This window comes from Thamnophis elegans, chromosome 15 (assembly GCF_009769535.1).
Source record: "Thamnophis elegans isolate rThaEle1 chromosome 15, rThaEle1.pri, whole genome shotgun sequence".
Lineage (NCBI taxonomy): Eukaryota > Metazoa > Chordata > Lepidosauria > Squamata > Colubridae > Thamnophis > Thamnophis elegans.
In genome coordinates this window covers 28,144,559-28,160,844 of record NC_045555.1, presented here as the reverse complement: position 1 = coordinate 28,160,844, position 16,286 = coordinate 28,144,559, and the positions used below count along the sequence as shown (strand labels likewise).

At 43.3% G+C, this 16,286-nt stretch overlaps 1 protein-coding gene across 1 annotated transcript in view; it reads left to right on the top strand.

Annotated features, from left to right (window-relative positions):
* CCDC6 (coiled-coil domain containing 6) overlaps window positions 1-16,286 on the top strand; it is a 42,529-nt gene that overhangs the window by 11,396 nt on the left and 14,847 nt on the right. The window contains exons 2-3 of the mRNA XM_032231825.1: window positions 898-1,047; window positions 8,947-9,075. Coding sequence (XP_032087716.1) covers window positions 898-1,047; window positions 8,947-9,075 — 279 coding nt within the window. The remainder of the gene's footprint in view (window positions 1-897; window positions 1,048-8,946; window positions 9,076-16,286) is intronic.

Sequence of the window (16,286 nt, the reverse complement as noted above, 5' to 3'; positions counted from 1 at the left end):
TAGGAAGCTTTGGGAAGATAAAAGAAATCTCTTGGGTTGCCCTGTGGTTTCATCCTGCCCAGGATGGGTTGATGGCTTCTTGTTCACCGAGAATAGGTTGTTCTCCCTTTCCTCCTCTTCATCCTCCCCCTTCCTCCAGGGGTGGGATGCTGCTGGTAGTTGCGAAGTGCGGGTGCGCCGGCACTATGCCTTGGTTTTGATACCACGCACATGCGTGCAAAGGCCCACGCATGCGCAGATGGCGCACACGGACATTTTCGATGCTGGGCGAACTGGTTAATTTATGTGCCCCCCACCTCTGCTTCCCTCCCAGCAGTTCATAACCTTGTTTACAATAAAGCCAAGCACGGTGGGCAGCTGGGACTGAGGACTGGACTCTATTCCAAACAACTGGCTCTCTGACGGGTCTGGTCTGCAGTTGAGCAGGAGGAGAGTGTGCATCAGTGATGGCTCAAAGTATTTGCAGTCTGTCCCAGGAAGCTCAGCACAGTGACAGGAACACATCTCTGCCCACAAACTCCTTGAAACTGAGAAATGTGCTCTCTGTGTCGGAGTATTACAGAATACAACACCCCCCCCCCCAAAATACCCTTTTCACACTCACATCCATATCCTGGTTTGTGGTTGGCGTGGCTCCATTTCTGGAGCTAAGAATTGATGGTGCCGGGGTCCCTGCATTTCCTCCGTGGCAACCTAGAGCAGAGACCCAGTCCTTGATCCATGAACAGGATGTTGTCCATGGTGGCGGCAGCCAAGAGATCGTACTTGGGTTTTCCTGGCAGATCTCTTGGCATCTGCGTCCTTGTTTAGTTGAGTGGCATCAGAGCATCAGCAGAGGAAGCGACCAGATGCCTTCCAGACCAGTTGCCTGGCTCTGAGATTGTCTTTCTCTTCCAGCAAGCCCGAGCAGAGCAAGAAGAAGAGTTCATCAGTAATACCCTGTTTAAGAAGATTCAAGCTTTGCAGAAGGAGAAGGAGACGTTGGCCGTGAATTATGAAAAGGAGGAGGAGTTTCTCACGAATGAACTCTCCAGGAAGCTGATGCAGGTATGTCTTCTTTTATCCCGCCCCCCTCCCTCCCCGGCCCTAAAATAAGAACTGCTTGGGCCATTCTTCTTGTTAGAAAGGGACCATGGTTTCCTTAAGCAACAGATATTAGAATGAAATATTGATTCTTCGGAGCTGAAGAAACATCTTCAAAGAAAAACCAGAGCATCCAGTTGCCTCTTGAAAAAAGACCTTTGGGATATCAAAAAGGATTACAGTATTTTTCAGAGTATATAAGACACACTCCCCCCCCCCAAAAAAAGAGGCTGAAAATATGGGTGCATCTTATACTCCAAATGTAGCTTTTTCTAAACTTTTTTTCAGCCCTAACAAGGTGCCAATGAGTGAAGTGCTTTGCCTGCTTTTCTCATTGCTTCGCTCTCCGATGATCAGCTGTGCTTTATAAGCTGTTTTTTATCCCCAACCAGAGAATAAAAAGTGTGCACACTCAAAACCAGCAAACTTATGTGCTGAAGCTGACCAGGCTAAGGATGCTAGCCAGATGAAAACCTGGTAGGCAGAATTCCCCCTCCCCTATTTTCCTCCCAAAAAACTAAGGTGCGTCTTATACTCCAAAAAATACGGTATGCCTCGGAAAAATGTCTTAACTGCCATTATCGCCTAAACATTCCCAACGGGAGTGAACAAACCAAGGGAAGGAAGGAAGATGGTTGCAAAAGAGAATATTTCTCCTTTTAAAAAAAAAAAAAAAAAAATTAGAGGTCAGGGAAAACGAATCCTGACGGCTTTGAAGGTCCATTTCCAAAAATTAAAACGATAAAGGCTTTTTTTTTCAAAATCCCATAGTAAAATTATTAATATGTGAGTTGTGGTGTGTGAATCACCCCAAGATCCCATTCAGTGACACGTGAGCTCAACTCACTTGACATTAGCTGTTGTACAGAGATTCCCCCAAGCGCCTAATGCAGTCTTAGGTACCTGTGAGATGTGTTGACTTCAACGCCCAGAATTTCCATGCCAGGGTTAAGGTTAGGGATGGGAAAATCGGGGCATCTCAAAAGTGCCAAGTTTGAAAAAAGTGATCAAGTGTCTCTGATACAGATTGAGCAGATTCATCACCCGATGTGTTTGGATTGCTTTGGAATTTGCCTTGGATCAACTCTTTGTACTCCCTTTGCACTTCATCAACTCAGAACATTTGTGTGTGTATGTGTGTTTCTGTGTTGACTTCCAAGGCTGCCGAGGGGAACAGCTATGGTGTTTATATTTCACCTTTGCTCTCTTGACAGTCCAATCTGTATTTTGTCCTTCCAGGATCCACTAGGAATGGCCTCTATTTAAATAATGTTGTGTATCCAAGTGGCAAGGTTCAGATGATACTATCCAGAACCTAAAAAAGCAAAGTACAACAGCTCCTCCTCCTCCTCCTCTTCTCTAATCCACCTCATCTTCATTGCAAGGTTGCTGATGCAGAGTTGCTGAATTTACCATTCTTGGATCGAGGCCTTTTATGATTTTTGAAAGCAGAGTTTATCCGTACCTTCCTTAGCTTCAGCCACATTGGAAAAGTTGCCAGGCTTTGCTTCTTCTTAGGCATCCCATTCAAACCCTTCTGTGGCTTCTCGGGGTTCCTGGGGGACCACCTTCCTGGGTCCACACCAGGGGTGGGTTCCTGCCAGTTCTAACCTCTTCTATAGAAGAGGTTCCACAAATCTACAGTGCCATTTAGAACCGGTTCCAGCTCCCTCCCCCCGCCCGTCCTCACATCATCAAGATGAAGAGTGAGAGGAGGAATTCTGGGAGTTGAAGTCCACAAGTCTTAAAGCTGTCAAGTTTGAACGCCCCCGGGGTGTTTTTTTTCTAAATTGTTAGGGGTGCAAGGGTCTTGTAACTTGACAGCTTTAAGATTTGCATGCTTCAAATACCAGAGTTTTTGAGCCAACATTTTGGTTGCTAAGCAAGAGCGTTGTTAAGTGAGTTTCACCACATTTTATAAGTTGGCCATGCCCATCCAGTCACATGACTGCCAAGCTACTCCCATGGCCCACAAGCCACTCCCATCCAGTCACATGGGTGGCAAGCCACTCCCACAAAGTAGGCCACACCTACAGAAGAGGTTCTAAAAAATGTTGAAACCCACCACTGGTCCACACACTACGTTTACTCAGGTGTGACAGGAAGCAGGATAGGAACCTGTAGCTGTAGATAGACGCACACATCTTGGTTCATCACAAAGAGCTGCCCTGTGGAGAGCAAAACTAGTAGACCCTGGGTTTTTCTGTGGAGGATGAGCAGGGCTCCTAGATTGCCCAGAGAACCCTGGATTTTCTCTGAAGATCCTGCAGGGGACGGTGTTGCATCAGCTGTTCATCTCTCTGTTTTCCTGCCATCCTGGGAATGAATAGCTCTCATGCGAGGAGGGGAGGGAAGAGGAGAGAGAGCAGAGGAGGGAGGGAAGAGGAGAGGAGACAGCAGAGGAGAAGAGGAGAGGAGAGAGAGGAGAGGAGGACGGAGAGAAGAGAGAGAGGAGGAGGAGAGAGAACAGGAGAGAGGAGAGGAGAGGAGGAGAGAGGAGAGGAGGAGAGAGGAAGAGATAGAGGAAAGAAGAGAGGGAGAAGAGAGAAGAAGAGAGAGGAAGAGATGGAAGAGAAGGAGAGAGAGGAGAGAGAAGAGATAGAGGAGGAGGAGAGAAGAGAAGAGGAGAGAGAAAAGAGAAAGGAGAGAGAAGAGAGGTGGGTGGGGAAAGGGTCTCTTTATGGATATATTTTGCTGAGCAAATCTGAATTTTACTGCCTTCTAATCCCTTACCCTATTTTAATTGGCTTATTTCCCATTTTGTAAATTAGCCACATTTGAGGTCCAGCCAACCCACAGGTAGAAATGCTTTGTGTTTGTTTGCAACTGTATTACATTTGGAGTTTCCTTTTCAAATGGATTGCTATTGTTGCAACTGTTGAAGGGTTGGTTTATTATATTAAGTTACTATGTTTTCAAAGCTCTCTCTTCTTCCTGAATCATTCAAAAAGTACTTATGGTACTTTTGAGGTCTGGCAACTTTTATTGTTTGAGCAGGTAGAGTAACCAGGATCCCTTTTGAGATTTAAAATGCAGATCTTTATGGCTGAAAGAGAGAATCTTTTCCAGGGGATCTCCTGGTTTTGCTAAAGAGCTTCAGAGAAGTCAGAAGTGTATATGTCCTTTGTAACATTTGGACTGGGTTTTATATAGCCAATGACTAATCTGACAGGGGTCTCCAACCTTGGCAACTTTAAGCCTGGAGGACTTCAACTCCAGGAATTCCCCATTCCGCAGCAAGCTGGCTGGGGAATTCCTGGAGTTGAAGTCCTCCAGGCTTAAAGTTAGCAAGGTTGGAGACCCCTGATGTGAGATACTGTTTATTTCTTAAGGCAAAATATTTCCAAATATTTATATGTTGGAGGAAAGGAATATTAGAGTTGAATTCCCCCTTGTCTGCTCATCTGGCAACCCTCTGGGGACTCTCCACCTGTGTCTGCCCCATTTCTTTCTTTTGAAGTTTTTAGTGCTGCTAGGTCCATGGGTGTACATTAACTAATGGAAAAAATGTGCTTGACTCTATAAAACTCTCTACCAAAGCTTTCAGGCTTCCCTATATTAGTTTGTATAACCATTCAAGAGAACTTTCTTAGGTAAACAGAGCTAAAATATAGGAGTAAGGGAAGATATTTCTCTCCCCCCACCCCCGCCGCCAAAATGTTGTGTTGCTCTGTGTATAAGTGTAAGTAAGCCTTCATAAATGATTTAGATGAGGGAATAGAAGGGGAACTCATCCAATTTGTAGATGATACTAAACTGGCAGGATTGGCCAACACCTCAGAAGACAAGCTCAGGATCCAAAAAGATCTTAACAGATTTGAACAATGGTCCCTATCCAGCAAAATGAATTTTAACATGGAGAAAAGCAACATTTTACATTTAAGGAAAATGCAGGAAAAAAACCAAAGGTATAAGTACAGATTAGGTGAGACCTGGCTCAAAAACTGTGAGAAGGACCTTGGAGTCCTAGTGGACGATCACTTGAATATGAGCCTGCAATGTGTAGCAGCTGCCAAAACGGCTAATACAGTTCCTGGGTTGTATAAACAAGAGACATAGAATCAAAATCATGCGAAGTATTAATACCGCTTTATAAAACCTTAGTAAGGCAAACACCTGGAATACTGCAACCAATTTTGCTCACCATACTACAAAAAAGATGTATGTATGTATGTATGTATGTATGTATGTATGTATGTATGTATGTATGTATGTATATTTTTCTTAAAGAAAAGACAAAACAACACATACAAAACAAAAGCAAGAAAAAAAACCACAACTTTCCTCCATTTCATCAAGCATGTCGTTTGGTTACAAGTTTTTGTGCATCAATTCTTAAGATTAAGAATAACATCACTGGTTTTCCGTTAAACATAACTAAATATTTCACTGTCATTGAGCATTATGTGTTCAAATTACCATTAATATTATTTCATTTGTAACAATCCTTATTTCTTGAATTCATAATTATCTATCAAATAACAATAAGTCTTTAAAGTATTATAATATCACTTATCTCTAAGGAGAAAAAGTGGATATTAGAACAAAGAATTCCCATTAATTTATAATATACATTCATATTTTCAATTGACCATAATGTCACCAATCATCCAGAGTTCCAAGAATAGTTTTCCATTATTAATTACTACAAAAAAGATGTTGAGACATTAGAAAAAGCTCAAAGAAGAACAACTAAGATGATCAAAGGCCTGGCGGCTAAAACACGAAGAACGGCTGCAGGATCTGGGTTTACCTAGTCTAGAGAAATGAAGAACTAGGAGTGATATGATAGCAGTTTTCCAGTATTTGAGGGGCTGCCACAAAGAAGAGGGGGTCAAATTATTTTCCAAAGCAACAGAGGGCAGGACAAGAAACAATGGATGGAAACTAATCAAAGAGAGAAGCAACCTGGAATTAAAGTGGACAATTAACCAGTGGAACAGCTTGCCACTAGAAGTTGTGTGCTCCATCACTGGAGGTCTTTAAGAAGAGATTGAACAACCATTTATCTGAAATGGTATAGGGCTTCCTGCCTGAACAGTGGGTTGGACTAGAAAACTGAAAGGGTTGGTCTCTTCCAACTCTGTTATTCTATTCTATTCCATTCCATTCTGTTCATATTCCACTCCACTCTACTCCATTCCACTCCACTCTACTCATCTGGTGCATATCGTCCTTGGAAGATCACTTTGTTCTTTCAGTAGCAAAATCATTGGTTCCATAATGTTCTGCAAAGATACCATGAGCCCCTGTTAGCAGGCACCTTGAAAGGGAAGCAGAAGAGATGAAAAGTGAGGCAGGAGATTATTGTAGAATAAAACATACATGGAGCCATGAGATATTCTGGGTATAAGAACAGCTGTCTCCCTCATGATCGTCAACGGTTTGCATTGTGATATTTATTTGACATTTCCAACCTCCATATTTCTTGTCAGCCCTGTTGGATTCGCACCAGTTCCTTTAGTGTTTTAAATGATGTGGTTGGAACCCTCCTAAGAAAAGTTATTTCTTGCTTTGGTATCCAGCTGCTTCTTATTACGTTGAATTCCCCCCCTTAAGTTTATAGAATTATGGTTTACTCTGCATCCTTCTCAGAGAATTTGAGAATTGCTTTCACAAAACAGAAAATGGACAAAACTGGATTCCCAGCCCTACACAATAAGGCACATTGGAAGGGTCCTTGCATATTTGTTGCTCTCACTTAGAAATATTTAGGCTTTGTCTGAACTTGTCTACAATTCAGACTTCTGCACATATGGAGGAAGTCGGCTCTGAAAAGCGAGGAGGGCTTGTTTGATCTCTGTCAGTTCTTAGTTAATGTATTTATCAAGGAAGTCTAGATGATAAGACCAGTCTTGCATGTCTCTTTTTGGAAAGAAGCAGGGCAGAATAACTGCTTTTAAAGTGACAACTTTTTTAAAAAAAAGGAACAAAAAGATTAGCAATAGAATATTCTTTTGAGAAATCAAAGTTCCTAAAATAATGGATCACAGCACTTGCTTGGCACAGCCAAGCGCCTGCACTGCAGCGCCTTGCAGGAGCAGCCCAAATGTTTCAGAAAATGGGTGGAGGCAGGAGGGTCCAGGGTTCAACTGAAGTTACTCTTTTGGTGTGGGGTCTGATCCAGGGGTGAAATCCAGCAGGTTCTGTCAGGTCCTGGAGAACCGGTAGCGGACATTTTGAGTAGTTCGGAGAACCAGCAAATGCCACCTCTGGCTGGCCCCAGAGTGGGGTGGGAATGGAGATTTTGCAGTATCCTTACCTTGCCACGCCCACTAAGCCACACCACGCCCACCAAGCCATGCCCATATAACCAGTAGTAAAAAAAAATTGAATTTCACCACTGGTCCAATCATGTGTCGTCCTGGTGATCTACCATGTGCCTATTCAGACAGGAGGTATATTAAGTTGATCCCATAGGGTTCATGACCAATCGAGTTTATCTTAGCAGTGGAATCAGGCATATTCAGGATGCTGGCCTCAGGAGGTCCTTTCCAGAATGTGATGCTTTGTAATGGAGCAAGCAGCAGAGAAAGGCTTGATGCTTTCAGGTGTCCGTGGGAAAAATTCACCTGGGACTTTAGGGAGGAGCCCACTGTGAAGCTCCCCTCTGGATTTAGGAGCATGATAAAACTGAGCCTTAGGGGAAAGCCTGTTAAGAGCCAAGGTGGCGCAGTGGTTAAATGCAGCACTGCAGGCTACTGCTAGATCAGCAGGTCAGCGGTTCAAATCTCACCGGCTCAGGGTTGACTCAGCCTTCCATCCTTCCGAGGTGGGTAAAATGAGGACCCAGATTGTTGGGGGCAATATGCTGACTCTCTGTAAACCGCTTAGAGAGGCCTGAAAGGCCTATGAAGCGGTATATAAGTCTACTGCTATTGCTATATTGCTATTAAGACAAAGGTTGCGCCGGAAAGTCAGGAGATAGCCAGAGGTGCCCAATGGAGTCCTGTGTTAATGCAGAAGAAATATATGGAAGTCAGAGAAAAAAAGTTAACAGGAAGTCAGAATAGAGCTGGAAGGGACCTGGGAGGTATTCTAGTCCACCCCCTGCTCAAGCAGGAGATCCTATGCCAGTGGATGGCTAACCTTTTTGCCATCGCGTGGCAAAAGCGGGTGGAGCATGGGATTGTGGACGTGCATGCCCACACCCATAATTCTATGCGCCCTCCCCCCACGCATGCGCACATGACCCTCCCCCCCCAAGCTCCCCCTACCTTTGGCACGCAATGGCATGATTGATCCGTTTTTCGCTCTCCCCAGGTTCCAGAGCCTTTCTAGGAGCCTAGGGAGGGCAAAAATGGCCTTCCCCACCCCTCCCAGAGCTCCCCCCTGGCAGCCTTAAATGGCCCATTTGCCAACTTCCAGTCAGACCAGAAGGCCCGAATATCAGCTGGCATGCGCCGGAGCTAAGCTCGCGTGCCCACCGATATGGCTCCTGGCACACGTGCCACAGGTTTGCCATCGCGGCCCTATACCATGTCAGACGGGGGGCTGTCCAGTCTTCTCTTAAAAAGCCGCCTTCAGCGTCATCCAGGCATGAAATGTCTAGAAATCCAATTTGCTGTAGATCACTACATTTTGTCCCTATTTGTAGAACACTTAACCTGTTCCAGAGAGAGAGAAAACACAATAGAAATTTCCTAGTATACCGAAGTTGCTCCTTCAAAAGGCGCAAAAGCATTTTCTGGGTGGAATTGCTCCGTACATGATGTGCCCTTCATGTTTACTGTTAATATTGCATTTCACTTCCAATCTGGGTTTGACCAGGGTCAGTTTTTATGGTAGTTATGTAATATACAAGTTGGTTTGCTACTGCAGAAGGTTGACCCCTTTGGCCTTTGAATTCTCCCCTAATCCCAGCTGCAGCATGAGAAGGCAGAGCTGGAGCAGCATCTGGAGCAGGAGCAGGAGTTCCAAGTCAACAAGTTGATGAAGAAAATCAAAAAACTGGAAAATGACACTATTTCCAAGCAGCTCACTCTGGAACAGGTATGTCACAGAGGCTGGGGAACATGGGCACTGATGGGCGGGGGGGGGGGGGAGAGGCGGTTGCCATCATAGCTTGCAGCCCAGCTTTTTTTGGGGGTGGGGGGAGATGAAACATTCTTTCGGGGGGGGGGTTGATCTCTATGAGGAGACAGCTGGGAAGTTGCTGGGTCTGGAGGGAGGTTCAGTGGAGGATTGTGCTTAGGGAAACGTCCAGAGCACAGATGTCAAACTCGGGAAGTCACGTCGTTTCGTGATGTTTTTCCCATTCACAGAGCTGGGATGGGTGTGGCCTGTGCGTGACGCATCCAGCCCATGGACTGCCAGTTTGATACCCCTGATCCAGAGGAAAGGGAATCCCTGAGGACCCATTAAGAGACAAGGGGAGCTGGGCTCCTTTGCTGCCATCTATCAGGGGCACCTTATTGCTGACTTCGGCATAGGGAATGAGGTGATAGCTTTCCCTTCCCCCTAGTAATAAAATAAGAGAGATTTGGCATGTGCCTGCTTAAATATGCTAATTGGTGACATGCACTCGAAATTTTAAAAAATGGTTTTCCTCCTCTTCTATGGTGACAATTCTGCCACTTTATTATTTTTTTGTTAAATTTATTTTGCCCCCTATCTAGCTGTGAGTCTACTCTAGGCAGCTTACAACAGTAAAAAATAAGAAATGAAGAGAGTGTGATCAGCACCGAAGTATGGTAATAGAGCAATAAAATAAACAGCGAAGAAGAGCACAAGGGGCAATGCAGCTATGTGATTGTCTTAAAAGAAAAATGGGCAGGGAGAGAGCAAAGGCCAAGGAGCACCGGGCAGGGGAGGCCGCCATCAGTCCCGCAGCGACCTCCAGCTGCTAAATATAACTTTATATTCAAGATCAAATCTTGCATTGTTGATTGGAATGGTTCTGCAGGATGGTGTGTGAGAAAGAATGAAGAAATGCTTCCTGGGGAGCAGTTAGATAAAAGAGGGCATAGCCTGCAGCTGCATAACAGGAGGAGAAAGAGAGACCCTCCCAGGCTGTAAGGGAGCGGGGCAGAGACTTGCATTTTCAGACCTGCAAGATTCTGTCAGTGTAGCTTTACAACAAATGTAGCATTAGCTCATCTGGTCAAGTTTCCTTTCTGGTCTACCCACTAAGGGCGACATCTGTTTTCTGAATTTTATGCAGATAGACACCCGGTGTTAAGGATAAGCAAGCTAGCCAGAGGACTTCCTGATTTTGCAGTTGAGCCCTGAAGGGACTTTTGCAATAGAAGGAAAAGGAGCTCAAGGAGGCTGCTTATTCACATGCAAGAGACTTACAGTACCGTATTTTTCGGCGTATAGGATACACCTTTCCCCCCCTCCCCCCCAAAAGTGGGTGAAAATCTGGGTGTGTCTTATACACGGAATGCCACATTTTTGGCCCACTGAAACCCCTCCCCCTTTGCAAAAATGGACGTGCAGAGGCTTCGGGAAGCTTATAGAGTGCTCCTGGGGGCTGGGGAGGGCAAAAACAAGCAAAAACCAGGCCGTTTTTGCTTGTTTGTGCCCACCCAGCCCCCAAGAGCACTCTACAACCCTCCCAAAGCTCTGCATGCCCTCCCCTTTTTTATTAATACATTTTAATCAAAGAGAAATATAATTAGCCTTATGGCAATTTTGCACTCACTCACTTAGCAGTGTAGGATCCAAACTGGATTGGCCAGTGGGACCAGAGTTTTAGTGTTCTGAACTCCTAAGCTTCTAAATATGATACATTCTGGTGAGTAAGAAGTTCCCTGAGGATGGGCTCCAGCATGAGTCTGAAAGCTGAAAACCTCTGGTACCAATGACCGATCCAGATTGGATTCTAAAACATTATCCTGGGACAATGTATATTTTACTTCATTCACTAAACAGTGTCTGTTTGTTTGTTTTTTAAATAAAGTTTTTTTATTTTTTGTTCTCTACATATACATTCACATAATAATTATTCTTTTTTTTTACATTCATAATTCTTATACATTTGTCATTCCATTTATAAAATTGTAATTTTCCATTTGGGTTGTTTTGTTTACCATCCCTTGCTTATTTTGACACCACCTTCTTCTCCCTTTCTTTTCTCCCTCCCTCCCTTCTCTACTTCCTTCCTCCTTTTCCTTCCTTCTTCCCTTACCTCTCCTCTCCTCATCTCTTCCCCTTCCTACCCTCTATCCTTCTCCCTTCCATCTTCCTCTCCTGCTCTCTATCTTCCTTCCCTCCTCTTCCTCTCCTCTCTTTCTCTCTTTCTCTCCCTCCCGCCCTTCTCTACTTTCTTCTTTCCTCCTCTCCTTTCCCTTCCTTCTTCCCTTACCTCTCCCCTACCTCTCTCTCTTCCCCTTCCTATCCTCTCTCCTTCCCCCTTCCATCTTCCTCGCCTTCTCTCTTCTTTCCCTCCTTTTCCTCTCATTTCCTCTCTTCCTTTCTGTTTCTATTGCTGCAGGTGTCTCTTCCAGCTCTTAATTTATATTTTCTTGGGGTGGTATTTCTGAAAACCCAAAAATCTTTGTATATCATTTCTTGTTCTTTTTCCTTCTCTCTCTTTTTTCTTTTTTAAAAAAAAGAATATTTTCCTTTTTTGGTCAGACAAAGTCAGACAACACATAAACACATAATACATAAAACCTTCTTCAATCACTTACAGCATGTTGTTTGGTTGCAAAGTTTTTGTGCATCACTTCCATAGTCATCACTTTCAAATGTATGGAAGATCACAAATTATCAATCTAGTATATAGGTATACATTACTATCATTGTAAATTATCATTTATTTGACTATAATTATTCATTCATTTTGAACGAAATATTCTAGGTATTGGCTTCATTTATATTATAAAATAAACCATATCTTATAAAATTGTTCATCTTATTCTCAAATTTCAGATGTCAATTTACTCATTTCAAACAAATTCTCATATCATCAATCCAGTATGTTATATAAAAAAACTATTATAATTATTAAACATTCATTTGACTATAAATTGCTTTTACATCCTTTTGTATGAAATATCCTAAATTTGAAGTAAAACTATGTAATGGCATTCCATTAAATCCTCCTAAGATCATCCAATAACATTTCATCTTTCTAATATATTCTAAATAAAAATTGACTATATTTAATAGCAAATACTTTTAAACCTCCTCTCATAGTCCTCATTTGCAGTTTGTATAAAATTTCATGTCCTCAAACTAGTGTGTGTGTAATATATATATATATATATGTATATATGTATTATTATCATTATTACTCATTTATATGACTATATATAATACTCTAAATTTAACTAAGTTTGACTTAATTTTTATTGTAAACTTTCATTACATCAACCTGTGTCTTTCCAGTAATAGTGCAGTTTTATATCTCGTGTCATTTGTGGAATTAATATTTTGGTTGTTTTCTTAGTAGATCTTTTATGGACTTCTTTTTGCAACTTGTTGTTCATTACATATCTTATGAGCACTCGAAACCCTCCATTTGTTCCTTTCATCAACTTATCTTTGGTTATCGCCGATGTTTTTGTCAAGATTTCTCTCCTTCCATCAAATTTTCTTTTTCCTTCTTCTGTGAGGTCTGAGATAGAGTTCTAGTCCACCTATCTCCCCTTTCCATTGTCCACTCTTGCTATTTCCAACTGCGCTCAATTTGCTGTCAGTATCAACAATTTTCTTATCGCTTTGTTCCTTTTCTCCTTCAATTTTTGGAACTCTGTCCTCAACTTTCTTCCTTTGATAAATGTCCTCAATTTTTCCATCTCTTTTTGTTGTTCTTTGTTCTGCATCCTCCATTCTCGCCTCAATTTTCTGTGTTATTACTAATATTTTTTGAATTTTGGACATAATTATTTGCAATATTAATGTTTCTTTTTCATATTGCACCATCCTTCCAGCTTATAAACACTGCCACTATAGCATTCAAGGCTTTTGTTGTATTCCAAACAAGTTCATTATAATCTTTCAGGTCAAGGCTTTGTCTTCACTGCAGTCCAGCAACTGATAGAGATTCCAGAAGAGCACCTGTGTAAACAATCTGTGCTCTTTCCACTATCACTCTCAATAAACAAACTGAAAAGTCTTGAAGTGTAACTGATCAAAGGGAAGAGAAAAGAAACAATATTTCCAAGCCTCCAGCCTCTAAGTGGCAGTGTTACTTTTTTCTCCCTGCTGTTACAGCCCTCTTTAAATACCAGACTTATGGAGAAAAATTCTTAGTAAAAAAACCAATCCAATCAAATGTTGTAAAAAAAAATTAATCCACAAGTATATATAAAAGAAAAATAAAAGAAGAAAAAGAAGAAGAAAAACTAACCTTTCCAATTTAAAAAATAGGAAACATTTGCAGAAATTCCATTCGTAAAAAGAAAAATTAAAAAAAAGAATGCACTAAGTTTAATGTAGCTTAATTTCGCTCCTTATTTTCTTTTGTCTTCAATTTTAATTTAGTTATAATTTTCTTTGGGTAGTCTCTTTTCTAATAATAAAATTTCCTCACCAATCCGAAACACTTTCTCTTCCGCTTTCTTTCTTTCCGTTCCGGAGCTGTCCCAACTTCAGCAGCTTCAAGGCTGGGTTTCTGTCATCGGAAATAAGAGCTTCTCCTGGATCAATAAGGGACTTTGCGGTGTCCCTGAGATCGGCAGGAGGTGCTCTTCTCTATCACTGTCTCTTCAGGATGGTTTAGGTCCAAAAGGACCGTCCAGTGGCAGAAATATCGACTGTGATCTTGGAGCTCCTAGATCGCACATCATATCGTCACAACATCATCTCCCTTTCTGCGTGCTCTCCCCTTTTTTATTCTTTGCAGAAAACGAGGCGTGCAGAGGGTTTGGGAGGCCTGCAGAGTGCAAACACTTTTTTAAAAAATATTACCTCTTCAAAATCATGGTGCGTCTTATACTCCAGTGCGTCTTATTCTCTGAAAAATACGTTATTTTATCACCATTTTGCTACAGTTTTTCCTCATTCCCCTCGCTTTTATATTCAAAGAGCCTTTTATAACTCATTATTGAAATTACTGGTGGATTCTTTGGTCTTAACCATTTGATTCCTGCATTTGATTCCACTATCAGTTTCTAAAGTAATGGTATTCTGTTGAAAGGTTTTTTTGACTGGATTCTTCTCTTTAAAAGAAAAATGAATCTGCCTGCTGCAGAGCCCTGATATGCTCTCTCCTCGGTCTTTGTGCTCAAAGGACGTTTGTGCACAGAGAAGACTCCTTGGCAGCCCTGCCCGTAGTGGGTTACGCTGCCTTTGGCTCCTGGTTAAACCAGAAATATTCCCTGTGATTATGCAGGGTGGGTGGCTTTTGTTAGCCAAGAACTCCCTTGGCCAGCCCATCACATGGGAGCAGAGAGCACTGTGATTACTCTGAAGTCCGAACACCACTGCAGTGTTCCTCAGTCCTCAGAATGAGAGCTTCCTTTCTGCCTCCTCCCAGTCTTTGAGGGAAAGTTAGTTGTGTCCCTGAATTCAGCACTAAGGGCTAATACTAAACTGCAAACACCTGTGTGGAGTTTCCTTTGATTGGCACATCCTTATCAGGAAATCTCTTCCCTTGGGCTCTGCTTCAGTAGCTGACCTAACCCATCATCTCTTTTTAGAAGGGTGGTTCAGGTTTTTTTTTTTTTTTTTTTTGAGTTGCCCTGCAGCAGCTGGGGCCGTTCTGGGCAGTTGTTAATTTCTCATTGAAATTGAAAGTGTCCTATTATAACTTTAGGTGGCTATTTAGTTGGCTTAGCTTTCCTCACAAGAGTGCAACTCAAGAGAGTTTAGCAATCCTGCTCCCAGTGCTCATCCCATTTCATTCTGAGTGAAATGCTGCTTACCCCAAGGAATGCTTTGTGGCAGGGAGTGGTTGGCTGGCAGGGCAGTTGGCTCTGATGACCCAGGCAGGGGCAGAACAAGCCCACTTGCTCCTGGAGTGCAATTTGAACCAAGAATCAAGGATCGGTAATTTGAAGGCATCCATTTCCCAGACTGGTAATGTGCCTGTTTGCTCCTTTACACCAGTCATCCTGTGCCCCTTTCATGCCAAATGGCCAGGCCCTTCTCCCTTGGGCTCCTGATGCTACTGCTCCCCTTCCCCAAGTGATCTTCTGCCTCTTCTCACCATCTTGCCTGGTGACCAGTGCCCCCTTCTTTCCACTAAGCCCCACAAGAAGTGCCCAGCCCAGCCCTGCAGGACAGCTCAGCCACCCTGCTGGCAGAATGGGAATTGCCCCATGCTTCAATAGGACCGTCTGCTCTCCCCAGCAGGACCCCGGGATCAGCTCACCTTCCTTCTTAGGATTTCCCCAGAGACTAAAAACACCTGCAATATGTGCCATTATGTGAAAGGCTGGGGAAAGAGTTGGACCGGTGTAAGAAGCCTGTAAGAGGGACGGGTGGTAGGAATGGCTCGGGAGGTCATCTCTGGCCAATAGATGAAGGGCAGCACCCACTCATCAACCCCAAAAGATTAAACTCCCCCCTCCCACCCCCAGCTCTGAGATAATCCAAAAGTCACTAATCTGGATGTTTGAGCTGGCATTCTTAGATCTTCTGCTTCGATAGCCTCTCCCAGAAACCACCAGCTGCAGCTGAGTTTGGGGACCAAGTAAAATTTTTGTTTTGATTAGTAAACCAAGTGAGACTTACAATTGTGCCTGAAGAGGGGATTTGGCACAAGGGATGGCCGAAGCCCCACTCTTTTTCCAAAACTTGCAAAAATTGCCACTACCCAGAATGAGAATGGCCTGAATTGATAACATCAAGCACTGTGTTGTTGTTATAGGATAAGTCTGGGACCCCCAAATTCTGTGTTCAGGACTCCCCCCTTGACCGTGGAACTGTCTGGTTGACTTTAAGCTTAGCACGCCTTCCCTCCTAGGATGATAAAAAGAGGTCTGGCCTTGTCTTGAACTCCTCAAAGCAAAAATAATCCCAGGATGACAGAGGAAGCCCGGCTGGGTGGCAGCATCTGGTTGATGCTGGGGAACTAATCAGGATTGGAGCTGATTAGAACTGGATGGGAGATGAGCAGGAGATCTCAGGCTGCAGGCCAGGCTGGGAATCCCAAAATGCCCCACCCCATCTCGGAGATGAGCAGCCAAGCCAGTTGGGTACTCTTGCCAGGTGACCTCCGGGGCACGGCCTTAGCCTCTCCAGCCATTGAACCTGGCAGGAATGTAACTTTCATTTTACCTGGGCAAATGAATTAAGAAGAAACCAAG